The 20522-nt window shown below is 52.7% G+C and overlaps 6 protein-coding genes across 6 annotated transcripts; 3 read left to right on the top strand and 3 right to left on the bottom strand.

Moving 5' to 3' along the window:
- Positions 1-833: 833 nt before the first annotated feature.
- PG998_003469 (AFG1-like ATPase) lies at positions 834-2551 on the top strand (the record flags this gene model as incomplete). Its single annotated transcript, XM_066870287.1, is given in 3 exon segments — positions 834-1080; positions 1139-1962; positions 1973-2551. The coding sequence occupies 3 exon segments, from the start codon at positions 834-836 to the stop codon at positions 2549-2551; spliced, it is 1650 nt and encodes a 549-aa protein (XP_066734037.1).
- A 620-nt stretch (positions 2552-3171) lies between these two features.
- Positions 3172-6924, top strand: PG998_003468 (condensin subunit; the record flags this gene model as incomplete). The annotated part of the gene is made up of 4 exons (XM_066870286.1): positions 3172-3239; positions 3311-3431; positions 3494-6582; positions 6660-6924. 4 exons carry the CDS (start codon positions 3172-3174, stop codon positions 6922-6924), a joined length of 3543 nt encoding a protein of 1180 aa, XP_066734036.1.
- A 638-nt stretch (positions 6925-7562) lies between these two features.
- PG998_003467 (uncharacterized protein) lies at positions 7563-10353 on the bottom strand (the record flags this gene model as incomplete). Its single annotated transcript, XM_066870285.1, is given in 8 exon segments — positions 7563-7622; positions 7678-7819; positions 7878-8081; positions 8143-8408; positions 8423-8499; positions 8561-9033; positions 10020-10164; positions 10239-10353. 8 exon segments carry the CDS (start codon positions 10321-10323, stop codon positions 7563-7565), a joined length of 1452 nt encoding a protein of 483 aa, XP_066734035.1. The 5' UTR covers positions 10324-10353.
- A 936-nt stretch (positions 10354-11289) lies between these two features.
- On the bottom strand, positions 11290-12506 carry PG998_003466 (dopamine-responsive protein; the record flags this gene model as incomplete). Its single annotated transcript, XM_066870284.1, has 4 exons — positions 11290-11634; positions 11693-12191; positions 12258-12354; positions 12413-12506. Coding segments are annotated over 4 exons (1035 nt in total), but the record flags the coding sequence as incomplete, so codon positions are not given.
- Positions 12507-13271: 765 nt separating this feature from the next.
- Positions 13272-15198, top strand: PG998_003465 (Mob1/phocein family protein; the record flags this gene model as incomplete). Its single annotated transcript, XM_066870283.1, has 3 exons — positions 13272-13490; positions 13556-14638; positions 14872-15198. The coding sequence occupies 3 exons, from the start codon at positions 13272-13274 to the stop codon at positions 15196-15198; spliced, it is 1629 nt and encodes a 542-aa protein (XP_066734033.1).
- Positions 15199-16448: 1250 nt separating this feature from the next.
- PG998_003464 (uncharacterized protein) lies at positions 16449-18822 on the bottom strand (the record flags this gene model as incomplete). The annotated part of the gene is made up of 6 exons (XM_066870282.1): positions 16449-16719; positions 16796-17595; positions 17656-17723; positions 17780-18382; positions 18438-18465; positions 18517-18822. 6 exons carry the CDS (start codon positions 18820-18822, stop codon positions 16449-16451), a joined length of 2076 nt encoding a protein of 691 aa, XP_066734032.1.
- Between the last annotated feature and the right edge of the window lie 1700 nt (positions 18823-20522).

Raw genomic sequence — 20522 nt, 5'->3', positions numbered from 1 at the left:
GCTGTGACGGGAGGTGGGTTTGCTGGTTTGCAACTTGTGATATACGAACGAGCTGTTGGCTGGAATATGACGACCGGTGGCTGGACGCGTACGCAGCGCCAGGTACGGAGCAGATCGCTTGCATGCATTTGCATCTGGTTTCCCTCTTCCCACTCCGGCACATCATCTGCACATGGAAAACTCCGAAGCACGTCCCAATCGTGGTTGGTTATTGGGACCCTAAAATCTGCGATGCTACAATATCAGACGAACGGGCACGGCAGGACGGTATGACGGCAGAGAATACCACCTATAATCTCGAGCTTTAAACATTTCACTGTCTCTTCGGAGTTTTTTCCAAGGCACGTTCCGGTTTCAGTCAATTAGGCCAGCCGCTGCCCCCACGGCAAGATCAAATCGACCAAACCATCCCCCACAAACCCGGCACTCTGATAACCTCGATGCCGTCTGTATAACCGTCCGGTTAATGACTCGTTAACGAAACAATTGACTCGTCTAGGCCTATCTCGGTGTATGCTTTATCGCTGCTGGCCTCGGCAAAACACTTGACTGAACTCTCGGCGGTCTTTTGTCGGCATTGGCCCTGGACCGACTTCTTCGGATGATTGGCCTTGTTTCCTATCCTTGGCCTCTGACGCCATTGCTCCCAGTACATTGGCACCGCTAATCACCCTTTGACAGGCCTGAAGTCATCTGATCGGAGAATTGCGACGATAGCTTCACGCTTGAAGTCAAACCCTTCTTGGAATATCTGTCGCATACTTTCATTTCTTTTGCCTGGCTATGTTTCTGCGTGTTTTGTTCACTCCTTATATCACCCTGTAGCAGAAATCATGAAGAAAATGCCCCTCCGACTGTCTTCGGCCCCTCCCTCTCGGCTTGTCTCGACTAAATCTGTCGCGCGGATAGCAACGAAGCGGACGACATGTGCTCAATGTTCACAGAAGGTTGGCCATCGGCCGCTATCTGCTCTGACTTTACCCACTGCCAATTTGCGGGCGCATACGCCACAGTCAACCAGTGTTCGGCCTCTTGGCCTTAGGCGACTTGCGACGGTGGCAGATGTCGCAACAGAAAAGCGTACGTCAAAGCGCGCGGATTTCATCGTACATCACAGAGAAACTAATATCCCCAACAGCTACGGCGGCTGACAGCCACGGCCCTATACAAGAGTACGATCGGCGCGTCGCCGAAGGCCGATTGCGTGAAGACGAGCACCAGCGGGGCATCATCCAGAGCCTGCAGCATTTACACGACGATCTTGTCCACTACCAAGCGCGCCCCGTCGAACATCCTACCCTCGAGTCACTGAAGCCTCAAAAGTCATTGCTCAATTGGTTCGGCGGGAAGCAGAGCAGCAAGAGCCCGATACAAGATATACCGGCAGATTTGCCGCACGGCCTCTATCTATATGGCGACGTTGGAAGTGGGAAGACTATGTTGATGGACCTCTTTTACGACACACTGCCCAGATCTGTCCAGTCCAAGACGAGAATACACTTCCATAACTTCATGCAGGACGTGCACAAGCGATTGCACAAAATGAAGATGGAGCATGGCAACGACATCGACGCCGTACCCTTCATCGCAGCCGATATCGCAGAGCAAGCAAACGTGCTCTGCTTTGATGAGTTCCAATGCACCGACGTCGCCGACGCCATGATTTTGCGCAGGTTGCTTGAGTCGCTCATGTCGCATGGGGTGGTCTTGGTGACAACGTCCAACCGACATCCCGATGAGCTGTACAAGAACGGCATTCAACGCGAATCGTTCGTCCCGGCCATCAACCTGCTCAAAGCCCGCTTGCATGTCATCAATCTTGATTCGCCGACAGACTACCGGAAAATCCCACGGCCAGCGTCTGGTGTTTACCACTGCACCCTCGACAGCCATGCCGCTTCGCATGCCGAAAAGTGGTTCCGCTTTCTCGGCGACCGGGACTCGCCCGAGGCTCACTCGGAAGTGCAGAAAGTATGGGGTCGAGAGATCTATGTCCCACGTGTCAGTGGGCGGTGTGCTTGGTTTTACCTTTGATGAGCTGATTAGAAAGGCAACTGGCGCGGCTGATTACATTGAGCTTATGCGCAGCTACGATGCGTTTGTTGTAACCGAGGTGCCGGGGATGACTTTCCGGGAGCGTGATCTTGCCCGCCGCTTCATTACGTTCATCGATGCAGTTTATGAATCCCATGCCAAGCTCGTGTTGACTACGGCAGTACCGCTGACGGAACTGTTTATTTCAGCGCAAGAGATGAAGGAGTCCATGAAGAAGGACAACAAGGAGCCGGGAGAAGATGATGGCGATGATGCGATGGACGCAATGCATCATATGCTGGAGGACCTGGACAGCAACATCGATCAGCTGAAGAGCTCCAGCCTGTTTTCTGGCGACGAGGAGCGATTCGCTTTTGCGAGAGCTCTGTCTAGGCTGAGCGAGATGGGAAGCAAGGAATGGGTGGAGCGCGGCATGGGCTTAGAGCATCTCGGCGGGAAGAAAGAGAAGGACGACTGGGCAAAGGTTCGCAGCCACCAGATGGAAGACAGTATGTAACAGACGCTTTATGTGGTGTCTTTACTTGCGTTCATTTTTAGGAAGCATCGCCATGGAGTTAGGGATACCAAGCAGCTTTATCGATTATCTGTCACTGCCTCGGGCGTGGCTCTACTTGTAGACTGGTGACTGCCGTCAGCTTACGACAGCCAAGGTCTCACGTTTGAAAGATCGATCGAGTCTAGATCGCATCCGAAGTGCTGTCTGTGGGTTGACAGGGACAAACGGCCGAAGCTTAACCAAGCCGCGCAGTTCGTTCGTTCGTTCTATGGACAAGCCCACAGGTGAAGCAGCCCGCCGTAAGGAGAATTCACAATGAATCAAACATAAAAACAATATGATCCCAGCGCATGGGAGGACATCGATACCTACAAGTAAGGCGGCTTCAATGCTGCACTGGATGATACTACCAGCTGATTACATAATCCCGTAAGGCGGACAGCTGGACAACTACACTAAGCCCGATTCGGGTGTTGAATCAACAAAACAGCCATGTGTTTTTGGAGGGGAAAAGTAAGTCGCGACCCTTGAATGGAAATGGGGAAGGAGGACATGTCCAGAGATCAACAACGAACATCGCAACACAGCCCAGAGTGCCATTACGACGCACATAGACCACGATGAGGGTGACAGAGGTGATCATAGACGGCTTCAAGTCGTACGCCGTGAGGACGGTCATCTCAGGATGGTAAGTGCATCTGCAATTGGTTTGTTCCCATTTGCGACAGCGCAGCACCACTGACTGCCATCGCACCACAGGGACGAGTCCTTCAACTCCATCACCGGTCTGAACGGTAGTGGAAAGTCCAACATTCTAGATGCCATATGCTTTGTCCTGGGTATTACGAACATGACGACAGTGCGAGCGCAGAATTTGCAGGTACGGGGATCGCCAAACCAGAACCAGTTCGTGTTGGATCATGGCGCTGACTTCTGCTCCAGGATCTTATTTACAAGAGAGGTCAAGCCGGTGTTACGAAAGCGAGTGTGACGATAGTCTTCGACAATAGGGACAAGAACAAGTCCCCCATCGGGTTCGAAGAATATGCGACGATCAGTGTGACGAGGCAAATTGTCCTGGGCGGCACCTCCAAATACCTCATCAACGGCCACCGAGCGCAACAACAAACGGTACAGAACCTGTTCCAGTCGGTCCAGTTGAACATCAACAACCCCAATTTCCTAATTATGCAAGGTCGGATCACCAAGGTGTTAAACATGAAGGCGGTGGAAATTCTGGCCATGATTGAAGAAGCAGCCGGCACACGCATGTTCGAAGACCGAAGGGACAAGGCCATAAAGACCATGTCAAAAAAGGAGATGAAACTGCAAGAGATTACCGAGCTTTTACGTGACGAAATCGAACCGAAACTAGAGAAGTTAAGGACAGAGAAGCGCGCCTTTCTGGATTTCCAACAGACACAAAACGACCTCGAGCGGTTGACGAGAGTGGTTGTGGCACACGACTATGTCAAGTACCAGGAAAAGCTCGAACAGTCAGGGAATGACCTTGGAAATAAGAAGCAACGGCAAAAGGACCTCGAGGAGTCGGCAGCTCGACTCAAGAGTGAAATATCGCATCTTGAGGAGGATGTGAAGAAGGTGAAATCGCAAAGAGACAAAGAGCTAAGGAAGGGCGGCAAGGCTCAAGCCCTTGAGGAGGAGGTCAAAAAGCATTCCAACGAGTTGGTGCGACTTGCGACCGTCATGGAATTGAAGAACTCCAGCAAGACCGAGGAAGAGGAGCGCTTAACTTCGGTTCAGAAGAATGTGGCCGAGCTTGAAGCGACGCTCAAGGAGAAGACTGAAGCTTTCGAGGAGGTGAAGGCGAGACACGACGCGGCGAAGGAAGAGAGCGTGAGGCAGAGCCAGGACGCCGAGTCCAAGGAAGAGCTTCTGCAAACCCTTCAAACCGGTGTTGCCTCCAAAGAAGGCCAAGAGAGCGGCTACCAAGGTCAACTCCAGGACGCCAGGAATCGGGCTGCCAACGCGGCAACAGAACAAGAACAAGCGAAGCTGAAGATAACACATTTCGAAAAGCGCATCAAGGAGGAAGAGCCGCGAGCCAAGAAGGCCAAGGAGCAAAATGCAGGCCTGCTAAAAGATATCGAGGGCTTGAAGGTACAGTCACAGAAGCTCGAGGCTCACCTTGCCAAGCTTGGTTTCCAGCCTGGGCAAGAAGAGGAGATGTACAAGCAGGAATCAGCTTTGCAACAATCCATTCGCAACCTGCGACAAGAAGCCGATGCTCTCAAGCGCAAAGTGGCCAACATCGATTTCAACTACACCAACCCAACGCCAAACTTTGACCGATCCAAGGTGAAAGGTCTTGTCGCACAACTTTTCACCCTAGACAAAAACCATACGCGAGCTGGAACGGCCCTGGAGATCTGTGCCGGTGGGCGCCTGTACAATGTGGTCGTCGACAATGAAGTCACCGGCACGCAACTGTTGCAGGGCGGTAAACTTCGGAAGCGAGTCACCATCATTCCCTTGAACAAGATCAGCTCTTTCAAGGCTTCGGCGCAGACTATTGCTACTGCACAAAAGATTGCGCCGGGCAAGGTCGACCTAGCTCTTGAGCTCGTTGGATACGACGACGAGGTTTCTGCAGCCATGGGTTACGTATTCGGCAACACTCTGATCTGCGAGGACGCCGAGACGGCGAAGAGAGTCACATTCGATCCCAACGTTCGCATGAGAAGCATCACTTTAGACGGCGACTCGTATGACCCGTCTGGTACTCTCTCTGGCGGAAGTGCACCTAACTCGAGTGGTGTCCTTATCACACTGCAGAAGCTCAATGACCTCAACCGCCAGCTGAGCGAAGCCCAGACGTCACTGGGTCAATTACAACACCACATCTCACAAGAGAAGTCTAAGCTGGACCAGGCACGCAAGATCAAGCAAGACCTCGACCTCAAGTCTCACGAAATCAAGCTTGCAGAGGAACAGATCAGTGGCAACTCTTCGTCGTCCATTATCCAAGAAGTCGCGAACATGAAGGAGAGCATCATTCAGCTCAAAGCAGATAGCGAAACTGCCAAGAAGCGGCAGGTCGAGGCCAGTGCCGATGTCAAACGAATCGAGAAGGATATGAAGGACTTCGAGAACAACAAAGATTCCAAACTTGTCGAGCTACAGTCTTCTCTTGACAACCTGCGAGCCACGTTGTCCAAGAACTCGGCGGCCCTCAAGACTCTGCAAAAGGAGGTGCAGAATGCACAGCTAGATGCAGAGCAAGTCTCGGGTGATCTTGCAGCAGCACGCGAACAGCTGCAGGAAGTCGAGCTGGCCATCAAGTCACAGCAGCAGGAGATCGAGGAGCTCGTCAGGAAACAATCGAAGCTCCAGGAAACTCACGATGAAGTCCAAGCCGCGTTAGATGACGAGCGCGCGAAGCTTACTCTCTTCGACGACGAGCTCCGTGCGTTGGAGGATGCCATGAGATCCAAAAACAGCCGTGTGGCCGAGGAAGGCCTCGAGATGCAGAAACTTGGCCACACGGTCGAGAAGTTCCACAAGGAGCAGCAGAACGCAGTCCAAGCCGTGGCGCACATGGAGAAGGAGCACGATTGGATTGCCGACGAGAAGGACAACTTCGGGCGCACGGGCACGCCGTACGACTTCAAGGGCCAGAACATTGCCGAGTGCAAGGCCACGCTCAAGACCCTGACGGACCGGTTCCAGGGCATGAAGAAGAAGATCAACCCCAAGGTCATGAACATGATCGACAGTGTCGAGAAGAAGGAGGTCTCGCTCAAGCACATGATGAAGACGGTCATCCGCGACAAGCGGAAGATCGAGGAGACCATCCTCAGTCTTGACGACTACAAGAAGAAGGCCCTCCTCCAGACGTGGGAGAAGGTCAATGGAGACTTTGGAAACATCTTCTCCGAGCTGCTGCCGGGAGGCAGTTTCGCCAAGCTCGACCCGCCCGAGGGCAAGACGATCAACGAAGGCCTCGAAGTCAAGGTTTGTCTTGGTAAAGTGTGGAAGCAGAGTCTGACGGAACTGAGTGGTGGTCAAAGGTATGCTCTCATCCCCCAACATCGCCGACCGCCAAGGTCCCAGCAAGTAGTACAGATGACTAACACGGCTTACGCAGATCCCTGGTTGCCCTATCCCTCATCATGGCCCTGCTGCAGTTCAAGCCCGCCCCCATGTACATCTTGGACGAAGTCGACGCCGCGCTGGACTTGTCGCACACGCAGAACATCGGCCGCCTGATCAAGACTCGCTTCAAGGGCTCCCAGTTCATCGTTGTCAGTCTGAAGGACGGCATGTTCCAGAACGCCAACCGCATTTTCCGCACTCGCTTCTCCGAGGGTACCAGCATGGTACAGGCGCTTACGGCTGCCGATTTCAAGTAGTCCGTCTGTCGGCATGTGTGTTTCTTTCTTGCTCGTTGGACTGAGTTGTTGCTTTTTCGGTATTGGGTTTATACCTGCTCGGGGTTACGGCTGTGACGATTGAACGAGTATATGATGATTGGTAGGACATTGAAGAAGGCTTAGGTATATATCCAGGTCTGGGCAATTCTAGGTGGTTTCCACGGTGGGATTTTGTTTCGATCCCCGAATGCAATTAAATGAATCAATCATCCAACCTCCATATCTCATGCCCCTTGTGGGTGCGGAGGCAGTCAACTGACACCAAGAGAGTGGCATCAAAAACCATGTTCGGCATGCACTACTGCTACAATCACGCGAATACGGGCTAAGACGAGTTGTCGAGGGGTGAGGCTACAAAAGCTCTCTATTGGTTCGAGCTCCAGTTGCTCGAAAAAATGAAGCCTAGCCTTTTGTTGGAGGTCTGGGAAAACGCCTTGCCAGCCGATACCGAGCAGCCTGGCGTCCTTAAAACAACGCGTCCAGTGCCTAATGATGCCGTGGTCCCTGGCTCTGCATACGCCCATAGCAAAACGTCACATCCTTTGTTCGTGGAAACTCCTCACTCGGAGCCTAGCATACAAATGCCGCCTGTGATATGCGGCAATGACCTCTTTGGTTTATGACGAAGCGGCCCCGTTAGCCGTGTCCAGGTCGGCATAGTACAATACCAGTTCTCGCTATGTTGCTGTTAGTTATCCTGTCACAACTCTCGAGCTCCCGTTGAAAACATACCCTAGTCTTCTGCCAGGTTGTTGTGTCCCAGATGATGTAGTAGCCTTGCTCGTGTTGATGGCTCAAAAGGCGCGGCGTCATGATCTCATCCTTGGTCAACCACAGTTGGTGCTTCTTGTGCCATCTCCAGTTACGGTTATTCCTTGGGGACGGTCAGCACAAGGTATTGTACACGGACATGCGTCTTGGCCAGCACTTACAGTTCATTCGCTGCCTGTTGCTGCTTGATATCACCAGGGAAGGAGTAGAAAATCATCATTAAAGTCTCCTCGTTGAAGCTTGATATCTTGTTATCCAGAGGCTGCACGTTGCTGACACTGTAGCAATCTGGAAGGCGGTAATTGGGGATCGCAGGCTGCGGTGGGGTGTCATTTACCACTGACACCATCTGCTCGGTGAAGCGCCTAGAATGCTTTGTTAATCGCGACTTTCTGCACCAAACGGAGGGGACCAGCTTCAGCTTACTCGGTAGACTGGAGGTTCAGGCCGAATTGCTGAGGGTCCATGCCGGTGATAGCAGCTTGGTAATCCGGATAGTTGTTCATCAACGTTCGTAGGCCCTTGATGCCCCACTTGTCTATGGGTGCCATGCCAGCCAACGGGTCGTTCACCGAAGAAGACTGTGTGTCCTTCTCGTCCTTTGCCTTCGTTCCCAAAGGTACATCGTTACCGATGGCACCGAGCGGGTTCCGGCCTTCTGAAGACTGAGCTGCAGCTTCCTGTGTCGAAGACTGGGATGCCAAACTGTCGTCTCGAAAGCCCGGGGTTTTTGGCGTTGCTCCTCGCCAATAGCGCCCCGAGAATCTTGAGGGCGTCCAGAACCTGGGAAATGACGAATTAGCTGAAACGCAGTCCAAAGGCGCAGAACGTATGCGTGACTTACCGGGGGCATTAGAAACGTCGGGTGATCGCACTTGGCCCGATCGAGAATTCTCAGAGAGGGCATTGAGCAAGCCATTCCCAGCTCTGCTGCCTTGCATCCCGGGGGCAGGACTTGTTGTAGCTCCAAAGCCCAACGTTGACATCAGGTTGGAACCGCGCTCCTGGCCGATATCACCATTGCCATTTCTGAACCCGCTGTTGTTGTTGTTGTTCAAAGGAGGGAAGTCGTCAATGCTGCTAGGCTGAGGCTGCTGGGATGGCTGGCCTACGCTGCCTTGCGAGCCGCCAAAACGGAAGGATCCCTGATTGGAACCGAGTCGCGAAGATGAGAAGATATCTTCTTGTCCTTGTTGAGACAAGGGAGTGCCTTGGTTCCGCTGTATGGGAGGCATGGTCCTGTTACCGGCGGATGACCATAAAGAAGATTGACTCGTTGAAGGGAGCTGAGCGTTATTCGACAACGACGGGAATTCCCTGGGGAGAGAGGTTAGTCAGCATGAATAAGAATGAAGAGAAATATGCCCAGTGCGCGTGTGGAGAAGAGATGAGTGTTTTGTGAAAGGGGATAATCAGACGGCCAAGTGCAAACGCAATGGGGTGGTGGACAGGTGGGCTGCTCAGCTTTGAGTACCGTTTGTAGACCTCGGAAGCACTCAGGTCAGGGCTTCCTGCAAGCGAAGAATGAGTAGCACTGTTAGGCTCGCCAACAACATGCTCTTCATGCTTGTCCTGGGCTTCGTGGTCGTTTTGCTTGATCGGCTCAGCGGCGGGCTCCGCTTGCTTGTCCTGCGGATCATCGTCCGTCTCCCGGTTGACCTGTGCTTCGTGGTCCTCTTGCTCGACTGGTATAGCGTGCACAGCAGCAGCCTCGGCTTGCTGAGCCTGTACATTGTCCTGATCTTGCTCGGTTTGCACAGCTTGCTCATCTTGCTCGACTTGCGCAGCTTGCTCAGCCTGCTCGATTTGCTCAGCTTGCTCAGCCTGCTCGATTTGCTCAGCTTGCTCAGCCTGCTCGATTTGCTCAGCTTGCTCATGTTGCTTGCCGTGCGTATTGTTCTCGTCTTGTTTTCCAGGCACATCACTCTCCTCTTTTATGTCCTGCACATCCTGCGGATCAGGATCGGTCTTCTTCTGCCTCCTCTTAGCAGCGCGCTGCTGCTTCTTGGAGAGGAAACTGGACGCGACCTCGAAGTCCTTGTTTATCAAGCTACCCATGATGAAAAGGATGCAATGGGATGTTACTCGCTCGCTCAACTTTAGCTACCAAAACAAAGGCGTAAAGATGTCGAAGCTATACATGCAAACAAAGCAGAACATGCAAGAAACTGGAAGTGAAGATAACACTTTTGTGCTAGGGGTTGCTGGGGAAGGTAGCTCGGGAAGCGATTGTGGTATGGCGTAATAGAAAGCTCCCAAAGCATGAGGCGTCCAGTGAAGAACAATAGAAGGCAGGCACCTACGATAAGTCCAATGGCGTAGCTGGTGACGAGCCGCTAAGGCTTTGCGCAAAACTGATGTTTCCGCCTAATTGCCTCGACGCGTTCTGAAGTCCTGCACCGCTCATTGGCATCCCAGCGCCGAAGGCCCAGCCGCCGCCGTTGTTCGCTTTATTCGCAAGCAGCAAATGTCAGCTCCCTTGTCCAAAGCACATCAGCACAGTCGCGCACCTTGTCCCATACCTATCTTGCCATTCGGTAACCGATTCGATACCCCTCGTCCAGGTTGCTGGGGTTGTTGTTGGCCACCACCGAATCCTGTCGGCATCCCTCGTAGGGTTTGCGGTACCGCGCCTGGGGAGATGGACTATTAGCCAATGCCAAAGACCACCAACGGGCATCCTTCGATTCATTCCCTTGTGGGATAAGGTGTGTATCGAGGTGATATGCTGGACCCCCTCTTGAATGCGTCCCATCCCACCGGGGGCCGGGGGTCCCCATGCCCTTCATGCACCCTAGACGGCTGCTGGGTGGTGTTTGTAGCCTCGTCGTATTGGGCTGTAGGGCCCAGTTGGCCAGAGCTGCTGCTGCGACATGCCAGGCCTCAATGAGCTGCTGCGATAGTCGCACAGCCCTGTCCTGCATATGGGATCCCTAAAAAGCAGCGGAATGGCGAGGATGGGATGGGCGCGCATGGGAACACACAAGTCGTCGAGGTTTCGTGGAAGGCAAACAGCGGGGCACGAGGCTTGGGGGACAAGAAGGGCTGGCTCTACCTGGTCTGTTCATGTCTGCTCTTGAGGGCGTCGGGCCTCTCGATCGTTGTCTTCTGATTCTCGTCGGGTCGGGGTCTCGTGCGGTGTCGTTGGGTCGTCGCAGAAAATGGGGAAGAGTATATGCTGCAAGAAAGTGGCATATGTTCGTTCCAGAGGTCGCCAGCCTGTAGGTTAACGAAATTCCCATATTAGCTCACTGATGGCCCGAGCGTTTGTCGCCTATGTATTTACACATGTAGACTTCAGACTTGTAGGTACTCCGTACTTCTCTCAACATGGGGTTGGGCAAATGGGGGGCTTGTTGGCACGCTAGTCATCAGCCTTGGCGGCTATCCCTATCGCCTCCCCACACTCTACGATATGCATATACGTACATACATACATTGCGTCGGGAGCTGCAACAAGTCAAGGCTAGCTGGGGATATCGATTAGGTATAGTCCTAGTGGAATCGATCCTATTTGCGCAGCAGCCAACAGCCTCATTGCTGCTCGAGGCAACTGGCAACAGCAGCTCGTGGCTATTTGAGAGCATCGAGGAAGCTGCGTTCCAAATCAGTGGTTTGCAGCTGCCTCCCGATTACGACCACTTTTCCCAGCAATGGAGTGCCCACCCCATTTTCAGGGGCAGACTGGGACGGTGCGTCGAAGATCTCGAAGACCTCTCGGACACCCTGAATCATTTTCACCTGCCCATCCTGAAATACCAGACGCGCCTTCAACCGATGGACCTCCAGTCCTTCGCTCTGCTTCTCGTCAACACCCGGCACTTCGCTTTCCCACAGGACAGACCTCAGCCAGCTGTCGACCTTGGTAAGCTGCTCGGGCAACAAAGCTGGCACATTGATTGCAACAGTAGAAATTGTCTGCACGTAACGTTTTAGTAAAACCGAACGTGTCTTCCAGGGGTTTCTCTCTACTGACCGGGTCCAAGTGGCTATGCCCCTTTGCCGCGGTATCCAAGTTCTCAACGTTGTCGTAGGCATGGAGATCGAGTAGAAATCCTTCTAGCTCTGGGATGACGCCCTGCTTCGTGACGTGGATTTTGGCGAGGCCATTAATGGCTTGGATACGCTCTTTAACTTTGTCGAGGCCAGCATCATCTACAAGATCAGACTTGTTGATGACGATGACATCGGCATGTGATATTTGAACATGCGCAGTAGTCATGAGGGGTCCATGTGCTTTGTGGCCATCGTGCCCCTCTACCTTCCCGGTCGGATCGTCCAGGCTTTTCAAAATATTCTTGGCGTCGACCAGGGTGACGATACCGTCCAGATAGATTGTGCTGCCTAGGCCATCGTCGACCCAGAATAGCGGTGCTAGGTTTCCGGGGTCAGCCAAGCCGGTGGTTTCCAGTAGGATGTAGTCGAAAGCGCCCTTCTTTTCCATCAAGGACTCAATGGCATTTACGCCAGAATCTCTGCGAAGGCATTAGCCCTTACAAGTCCGTGTAAGCCGGAGAGGAGAGCTTTTTGCTTCTTTTTACTTTACTGAACAGCAGATGCAGCCATTGCCAACTTCAAGCCACTCTTCGACCTTCTCCCCGCCCTTATTCACGGTGAGGGACTTCTCGATATCAATGGCTGTTGCGCCGTCAGTTCCCGTAACCCAGGCCAGACTACATGATGTCAGGCAACCCACAATCACCGAATTCGTTCATAATGACCGCAATCTTCTTGCCATGTTGGGCGGTTAATATGTAATTCAGTAAAGTCGTCTTTCCTGCTCCAAGGTAGCCTGCAGTGTGGTGTTAGTACGACTACAGAACACAGAAGTCCCAGCTGCACTATACCGGTCACTATAGTAATGGGCACCTTGACTGTTTTCTCAGACGGCTCTTCTGGTTCAACAACCCCGCTAGCCGTGGCCTCAACCAGCTCGGGGGGAAATCGTCATCGGCCTCCATTTTGGAAGTTAGTCTGACCAGAAAACAGAACCGGTGGGTGTTTGGGTGCCTGGATTCAGGTCTTAGTTTCGCTGTTTGATTGTGGGAATTCCACGCCGTTCAAGCTGTTCTTTAGTTAATTGGTATATAAATATGAATGGTGCTTCGGCTTTGCAGGGAAGCAAGCAGCGCACGAAAAGAGAAGCAAATATGGGGGGGTAATGAATAAATACGTATTTATGCTGGTTCAAATCCCAGCGTGCGGGTTATGCAAACACAGCAGGGATTAGCTCAGCAGCTCAGCAGCTCAAGCTCGCTCATTTGCCTGGCGACTGACACGCCCTCGTCAACTTCCACCGAATTGATTTGTTGCGTCGCACCGCGTCTCGGGACCAGCTAGCCGCCCAAACCTGCAAGCCTGCACGTCTTTTTGCCAACTATCACCTCTGTGGCAGTACGGGCCACGTCTGCAAGTCCAACAGGATCCCACGACTCTGCGAAAGCGCATTTCCTTTCTCCGCCCAGAATCCATAACGGCAAACAACTACTAAAAGAGCCCGTGTGTCCATTCGAGGCCTGGGCCTCTCTTACTTCTGTCTCCTCCCCTCCTTCATCATGTCGACTCTGCCCCCGAGTTCCCCGCGGCTACCCAGTCCGCCTCCCCCGGCCGAGATCCAACTCGGCCCCAAGTCCCCCGGTCTAGGAACCACCGCCAGCCGTCAAGCCCAGGAGATGGAGCAGACCATCGCAGACGCCAATGCGAAGCGGCGCATACATCCGGGCACCAAGGCCGAGGACATGGCTGCCGGTCCTCCCTTAATACCATTGTCTGAAGTAGGTCAATCGAGAATGCGCACGATCCCCTCTCCCAGCCCGTCTTAGCTGACCTTTGGCTCCAGCTCGAGTCCGCTTTCCAGCTCCAGGAGCACCTCGCAGCTCTGCACTATCACCACAGCGCATCCAACACCCAACCCATCACCAGACAAACCGCCGAGAAGCTTGCGACGCCCCCGCCGGGCATCGATCGCACTTTGTGGCTGTACGAGCTTTGTCGTTTCCTCATCGCCCAGTGCAACAGCCTTATCGTGGGCTTCCTTTTCGACAACCCGCCCTGCTCACAGGCCACCTGTCCTGAAATGCGGGCATCCGAATGGCAGTTTCTCTGCGCCGTGCACGACCAGCCTAAGAGCTGCTGCGCCATTGACTACTGCTGCCATACCCTGGACTGGGCCGCCAACGTCGTCACCAACCCCAAGATCTTTCCCTCGCGCTTTGTCGTTGCGGCCGAGGGCCACGACAAGGGTGCCGTGCTGAAGAACCTGGTTAACGTCTTCCGTCGCCTGCATCGCATCTTCGCGCACGCCTGGTTTCAGCACCGCGGCGTGTTCTGGACCGTGGAGGCCCAGACCGGGCTCTACGTCTTCTTCAAGACGGTGTGCGACCTGTACGACTTGCTGCCCGCCGAGAACTACAAGCTTCCGCCCGAGGCCGAGGGGCTGGAGCCGGCACAGCCCGAAAAGGAGGAGAGCCAGCCTAGGGTCACGGCCATAGCGAGACCACCGTCCCGGGAGAAGGACGAGAACGCCCATGATGATGATCAGCCTCTTCACGCCCGGCGTAGCAACACTGCGCGTCATTCGAGCCGCCCATCCATCAGCACCACCGTGACTACGGTCATTGAAGAGCACGAGGACGAGAATCCAAACGACGTAGCGAACAAATTAAGGAACATGCATCTTGGCGCGCGCCCAGAGATCGTGGAAGAGGAGTCAGAGGTTGAAGTGCCCGTTATCGTCGAGGGCGAAATGTTTGATCGGCAATCGGCGGAAACATCGAGCTCACCCGAACGAAACCCCAAGGAGACCACCGAGGTGTCTGGGGGCGAGGAGGGAGAGGCGCCTACGCTTGGTCACGAGAAACCACTTAACGTGGAGGCAAAAGGAACCCCGAGAAGCAAGATGCAGCGCCTGAAGCAGAAACAGGTGCCGAGAAGACGTCTGATTCCAAAGATGAATCAACAGAGCAGCCCACCGATCCAAGTATTAAAGACTTCGCACCGTCCGTGCCTTCAGCGGAGGGATCAGAGGAAGGCTCCACAATAACAACCACAGAAGTTGCCAATTCTGATGAAACATCGACCGAGGACTCTGAAGCCGCACCTGGTGATGAGAAGACAGAGAAGACGCCATCCTCCACATCGTCCGACGGCACCTAGGAGGGCCCAGGGCCCGCGAAGGGATCGCAGCAAGTTCCGGCACGCGACGAGAACGACGGAGCTACTACGCCTCGCCAGGCGACGACGCCAAGCAATAACGGGCGCATCGGTAGCATTGTATCCTCCTTCGCCTGGCGTCACGGCAGGAAAAAGAGCAAGGACAAAGACAACAACGACCATGACGGCAAGAAAGACGCAAACGAAGACTTCGAAGACGACGTCGAGGAGGTCAAGGCCATCATCGACCAAAGCCGTAGACGTTCAGCTACTGTCATTACGAAAGGACAGCAGCAACAGCAGCAGAGAAGTACCGAGTCTACGAACTAGATGAGGGTAACTCTACTCAGGGAGAAATGATGATGACTTGGAGTAGGCAGGGGCTGGGAGGAGGGTGGCGTATGAGTTGTCTTAAAGTACGCGCGCCCGCCGCATAGTAAGCGCATATTAAAAGAAGTTTGTTAATCATGAAGGAACGAGGTGTCACGAATAGTAGTACATTACTTACATACATCCGGTGTAATACGCAGAAAGGGGTGGGAGGTGAGGGGCCTGTATGATATCGTGCGGGATGGCGAGGTGTCATCGGGGGCACGCTGATAGCACCTGTACATTAGACGAGAGAACTGTCATAACTATCAAACGCCCGAATTCCAAAGAAGGCCGACCATATTAGCATTCACAGTCGCCACATGGCAACGTTGCAAAGCCAGATACAAATACTGCCTGCAAATTGTGCGGTCATGGGACGCCTAGCTGCACTCAAAAAGTCGAATGAAGAACTCGACGGCGGAATTTTCGAGAACATCCAGGACTGTATGTACTTGTTAAACATTAAATAGCTGCAAATTATGTGGTATCTATATGAAATGTAGTACCTAAGCCCCTTTGTCCACCATCTTGTCCTCCTGTAATCCTCGACTCATCCCCGTTTTGTGTTCCAAACGCCTTTTTCCGAAAATGTTCAATTGCCATGCTGGAAACCGGTAACAAGTAACATAGTAGATGTATAAATAGCATCATGTTACTTCGCTCCGCGGATGGATGGGCGTTGAGGCAACACAGGCGGCAGGGGCTCAGACCCCTGTACGTGCATAGGGGCTGCATCGAAGTGTCGCACCCGCCTGGATCTTGTTTCCTACCACCATAACCTGTAAGGCAGATCGTGCTCTAGTATCCTTGTCTATTTCCCGAACTCCCAATGTAACCTGGAGTTATTCTTGTGCCTTTCTGGTCGAAGACAGGGAATTCTTCTTGCAGAGCCTCTTGAACGTAAGGGGCAAGTGTTGCTTGCCTTGAATGGCATTGCATCGTCAGATTCCCTCTCCTTCGTTTCGCTAGAATTCATTTTGTAGCTGCACATCGCATGTACTAATAGTCTCCAGGGCACAGCAATCTACGGTGGACTGTTTCCGTTGGTTGCTTGCGTAGATTGATACTTCTTCGACAGTATTCAGGATTCTGACATATGACCCATATAGTTGTAGAGCAAAAGTGATGGTGCTTTCGAGACAGCCTTTAGCATGTTTTGCGAGAAACTGGAATATTATCTCCATCATGTGGCATTTCAACGTCGGCTTTCAGTTTCCGCCAGATGGGCCGGAACTGGGCTGCATTGTTGGTGATGGCGTTCCTTCGTAATCTAAACGCATTTTGGCAAAGACCGAGGCCATATCGCGTACGTCTTCGCTTTGTTTAGAAACAGGCACGCCGTTGCGCTCATCTGCAAAAGCTCGTGTTTCTTGCAAGATTGGGGTGAAGCCGTCATCATTGGGAATCCACCAACGAATGCATGAAGGATCCCGGAAGATTAAAGCCATGCGACTACGGATGGTGAATGGCGCAAGATACCTAAAAACACACTGTCAGTACAAAATCTGGGGAAGCAATTCGAAGCAGGTAGCAATGGGAAAAGTCAGGTACTTACCCAGATCTCTCGATCAAGGCGAACTTGCGTCTCATCCACATGTGATGCTTCAGGTCCCTGGGTACAAAGATAGCTGCAATAACTAGACACGCCTGGAGCATTGCCAACGTCCCTGATGGCCTCGGAGGCCACTTCTCGACATTATCGAAAATCTGGCAGATCGCCATCGAAAGATCAACCAGTTCTTGGGTAGGTTCCTGCTGTAGCATTCCCGGCTGTTGACTCATGTGCATGACAAGAACCGAATGCCATTCAGCTAAAAGCAGCGTCGTCGGGAACAAGCGACCACTGTAGAGTTGACCCGGCGCATACGAATCGACTATGTCGTCGTCTGCAAGGGGCTGCTTCCACTTGAATTCGGTTTCGAGATAAGTTGAGTCGACCATGCTGGGATCAAGGTTATTGCGCCACGTATGCAGTTGCGCCGTCAGGCTATTATACTCGGTCGCAAATGCCTCCCCAGATACCTCGCCGCGTTTAGCCTTCGCATATAGAAAAGACATGTCGACCGAAATCAGACGCAGTAGGGCCGAGGCTGCTTCTTGCTTCCAAAGTATGCCCTTCGGATCAGCGTGTTGCTGGCTCTCATGATATTCCACAGTTGCCGAAAACCATTCCCGGGGAAGCCGTGTCTCATAGCCCCCTAACATACCAACAAAGACGTCGAATCGAACGTACCAGGTCAGTATGGTCCGCGAGATGAACGATTGCATAGCTGACTGCGGCGTATATAGTTGTGTCACAATCTGGAGTGCAGCCTTTTGATGGCCGCTGAGATTGACCCAGTCACCTAGGTATTCCTGAGCAGTCAAGTCAGCACCACTGCTTCGGGGGTCTTTTGTTAGTGAATTTGTGCTTACCTCGATTGTAGCTAGTTGCAATATGGTGAGCAGCGTCGCTGTGTTTTGCTTGCCCCCCTTTTGAAAGCCTCAAGTAACAGGGTTACGCTTTTGTTATAGTACTGAAGAAATTCGGAGATATTACCGCTCGGGTTCTGGATGGTGCGGTGGTATGCTGCAAAGCCCACGAGAGCATATAGCAAGGCTTCATTGCCACTCTGCACAGCGACACTGGGGAGAAACTTCATGAAGAAGGCGTCGGTATCGAACACCACGCAGTAACTGTAGTGCGTCATATTGTCGCAGAAGTACTGAAGATAGAATTGCAAATCTGGAGGCAGATGTGACCACTCCGACGGCCCTGCTTGAATCGAAGGATCCGGTGGGAGACTTGGTGTAGCAAAGCTGACACTTGTTCCCGTAGAGACAGATGGCGACGCGCTTTTCGTGCCTTCCAGGGATGGTGTCTCGGAACTGTGTCGGGTGCCAGATCTTGGAAGGTTCATAGTCGAGGCTGTGCTTCTCCTTCGGAGCGACGAAAACGATTGCTGTGGCCGTAATCCATTCTCAGATGGTTCTTCTTCGTCCGCGATGGTGTCGAGCCTAGCATCCCTTTCGCCATCATCTTCTACCTCATCGGAAGCTGTACCAGGGCTATCCCCTTGCCCTGAGCCATCCCTAGAGTTTGACTGCCCTTTCCCTGATGTCTGCTCAGGATATGTACACTCTCTCTTGCCCTTGCGGCACCCTGCGCGCCATGATCAGTCCTTGTACTTCCTCGTCGATAATATGGGGGAACTCACTATCGCAGATGGGGTGAGTTTCGTCACACTAATCCTCGGTCAGCAGGGGTATGCTTGTTTGATCAACGCTTTGTCTTACCTTGACTCTTCTATTACGGCATGTATAACATCCCGATCTGGTTCGGCGATGCTTGACGTGTTCCAGTCCTGGCGTCGACTTCTTCCGACCGCGGTTGCTAGGAGGCTTGGGAGCTTGAAACATGATCGGGTCCGGGAACCCAGTGTAATATCCCAGGTTTTGATATGAACTGGTCATAGGTGCTCCGCTACTTGCCATTGGGACAGTCGGGAGTTGAGACTGTGGGATGCCATCGGAAGTGTAGCTATGTGAAGAACCTTCTTCTGTCCCTGGTTGAGGTGGAATAAACTGATTATAATCATCCATTGCGGATTGTTTTTGGTCCCGAGGCTTGACAAGCGCACGTCGAATAGTGTAATCTAAACAAAGGTTGATGTCCCGGCTATCCTTGTAGTTTCCGGTGGCAGGAAGTTCAGCAAAACGTGGAGAGTGGTAGTTGGTCGAGCAGCGCGCCCGAAAAACTCTTTGAGATGGACTGTCCGAATAGTGTCGATATAGCCTAAAAGACGTCGTGGCAATGCGATTTGGACCAGTTTTTAGCTGACTAGCTGATCGAAGCTTGAAGGATGGTTCGGCCAAAGGGATGAACGGTGCCGGCGTATTAGCACTGGATTTGAATAATGCAGAATATCCAGAGTAGCTGGTGATAGGTCATTAGAAGTCGGGCCAACGAGATTATGGTGGCTTGGGTCGTCTCTTGAAAATCGAGTAGGAACGGAAGGTTATGGCAAGGGCCGGAAAGATGGGTTTCGAGGCGGAATGCCTATTAGGTCAATAGACGAGTTGCCAACAATGCTACAAGATCAAATTCATGCGAATCTATTCGCCAAGAACAGGATCTCATGGGCGAATGATGACTGGTAGCGAAGCTGTCAAGGGACCTCAGATCTTTTACTTGAATGCCTGCTCTCTCGTGGGAACCAGAACCCGCATCTGGCGAACAATTTCCACAGGATCTACCGTCAGGGTAGGCTATAACGGCGCTGCTACCTTGAACAAGGTCACCAAGGAAACACCAACCCCTGGAAGTGTCAGAGTCACCAAGCTGGCCCTGGCAAGCCTGAACTCTGTTAAACGTGCGCCGAGAAGGTTCCTTAGTTACAGATGGAGATAAGAGGAGCCCAAGATGCCGTGCACACGGGGCAGTGGGACCCAATGCGTTATGGGCGGATGCTTATGATGCGTGCGGCCTCCGCTTGGTGGTCAAGGGGAGGGGGGTAGACAACCAAATATATAGCGCCTCTCACGAAACCACGTTGCGGCCGGGCCCGTTGATGTCTTGCACGAAATGGGTCGTGCTTGGGAGGGCAGAACGTCAGGCCGTGCCCTAGAAGTGGTGTATGTAGGCAGAGTTGAAGGTCAGCAATGGTAAATATGCTCGAAGGTAGGTGGTTGTGCCTCAACCCTCCCTCCTGGTCTGTAAAGGAAACGATGATGATGAGATAGATAGGCGTGGATGTGGGTGAAAGGTGTGTCCAAGTAGGCCGTTGTACACGGGCAGAATATCGTCAGAGGACTGGTGATGGTAAAGTTAATGAACTTGGCCAAACAGAACGGCTGCCCGGTAACTGACTGACTTGAGCGAGTGGCAGGGTACAAGGGATGCTGGGGTATACCTTGTCTGATATAGGGTGCTTGCAACGTAGAATAAACAGACACCGAGTTACCGGCTCTGAAGCTTGACTAGAAGCGGAACTCTGCGTTATGCGTCAAATCAAAAAAACGGAAACAAGAAATTCCCAACGGTGGGAATGGACTATGCACCAGACGAGGTCCAGCAGCTTAATGGCGTGGGACAGCGCAATAAGAGTTGTTCCGTCAGTGTGATTCCCTTCGTTCGTTCGTTCTTGAGTGTTATTGCTGCTGCAGGGAGGCACGGCCTACATGGACGGAATGACAGGGTATGTTTTTTTTCCTTCTCCTTTGGATAGCCCTGGCCGCTAGTTGAACGCCCTTGCTATGTGATGTGGGTTGATGCAATATTGTGGTTCTCCTTGGCCAGTCCA

Source organism: Apiospora kogelbergensis (assembly GCF_038363985.1).
Source record: "Apiospora kogelbergensis strain CBS 113332 chromosome Unknown utg000002l_segment0_segment0, whole genome shotgun sequence".
NCBI classification, from domain to species: domain Eukaryota; kingdom Fungi; phylum Ascomycota; class Sordariomycetes; order Amphisphaeriales; family Apiosporaceae; genus Apiospora; species Apiospora kogelbergensis.
This window is presented reverse-complemented; position numbering and strand designations above follow the sequence as displayed.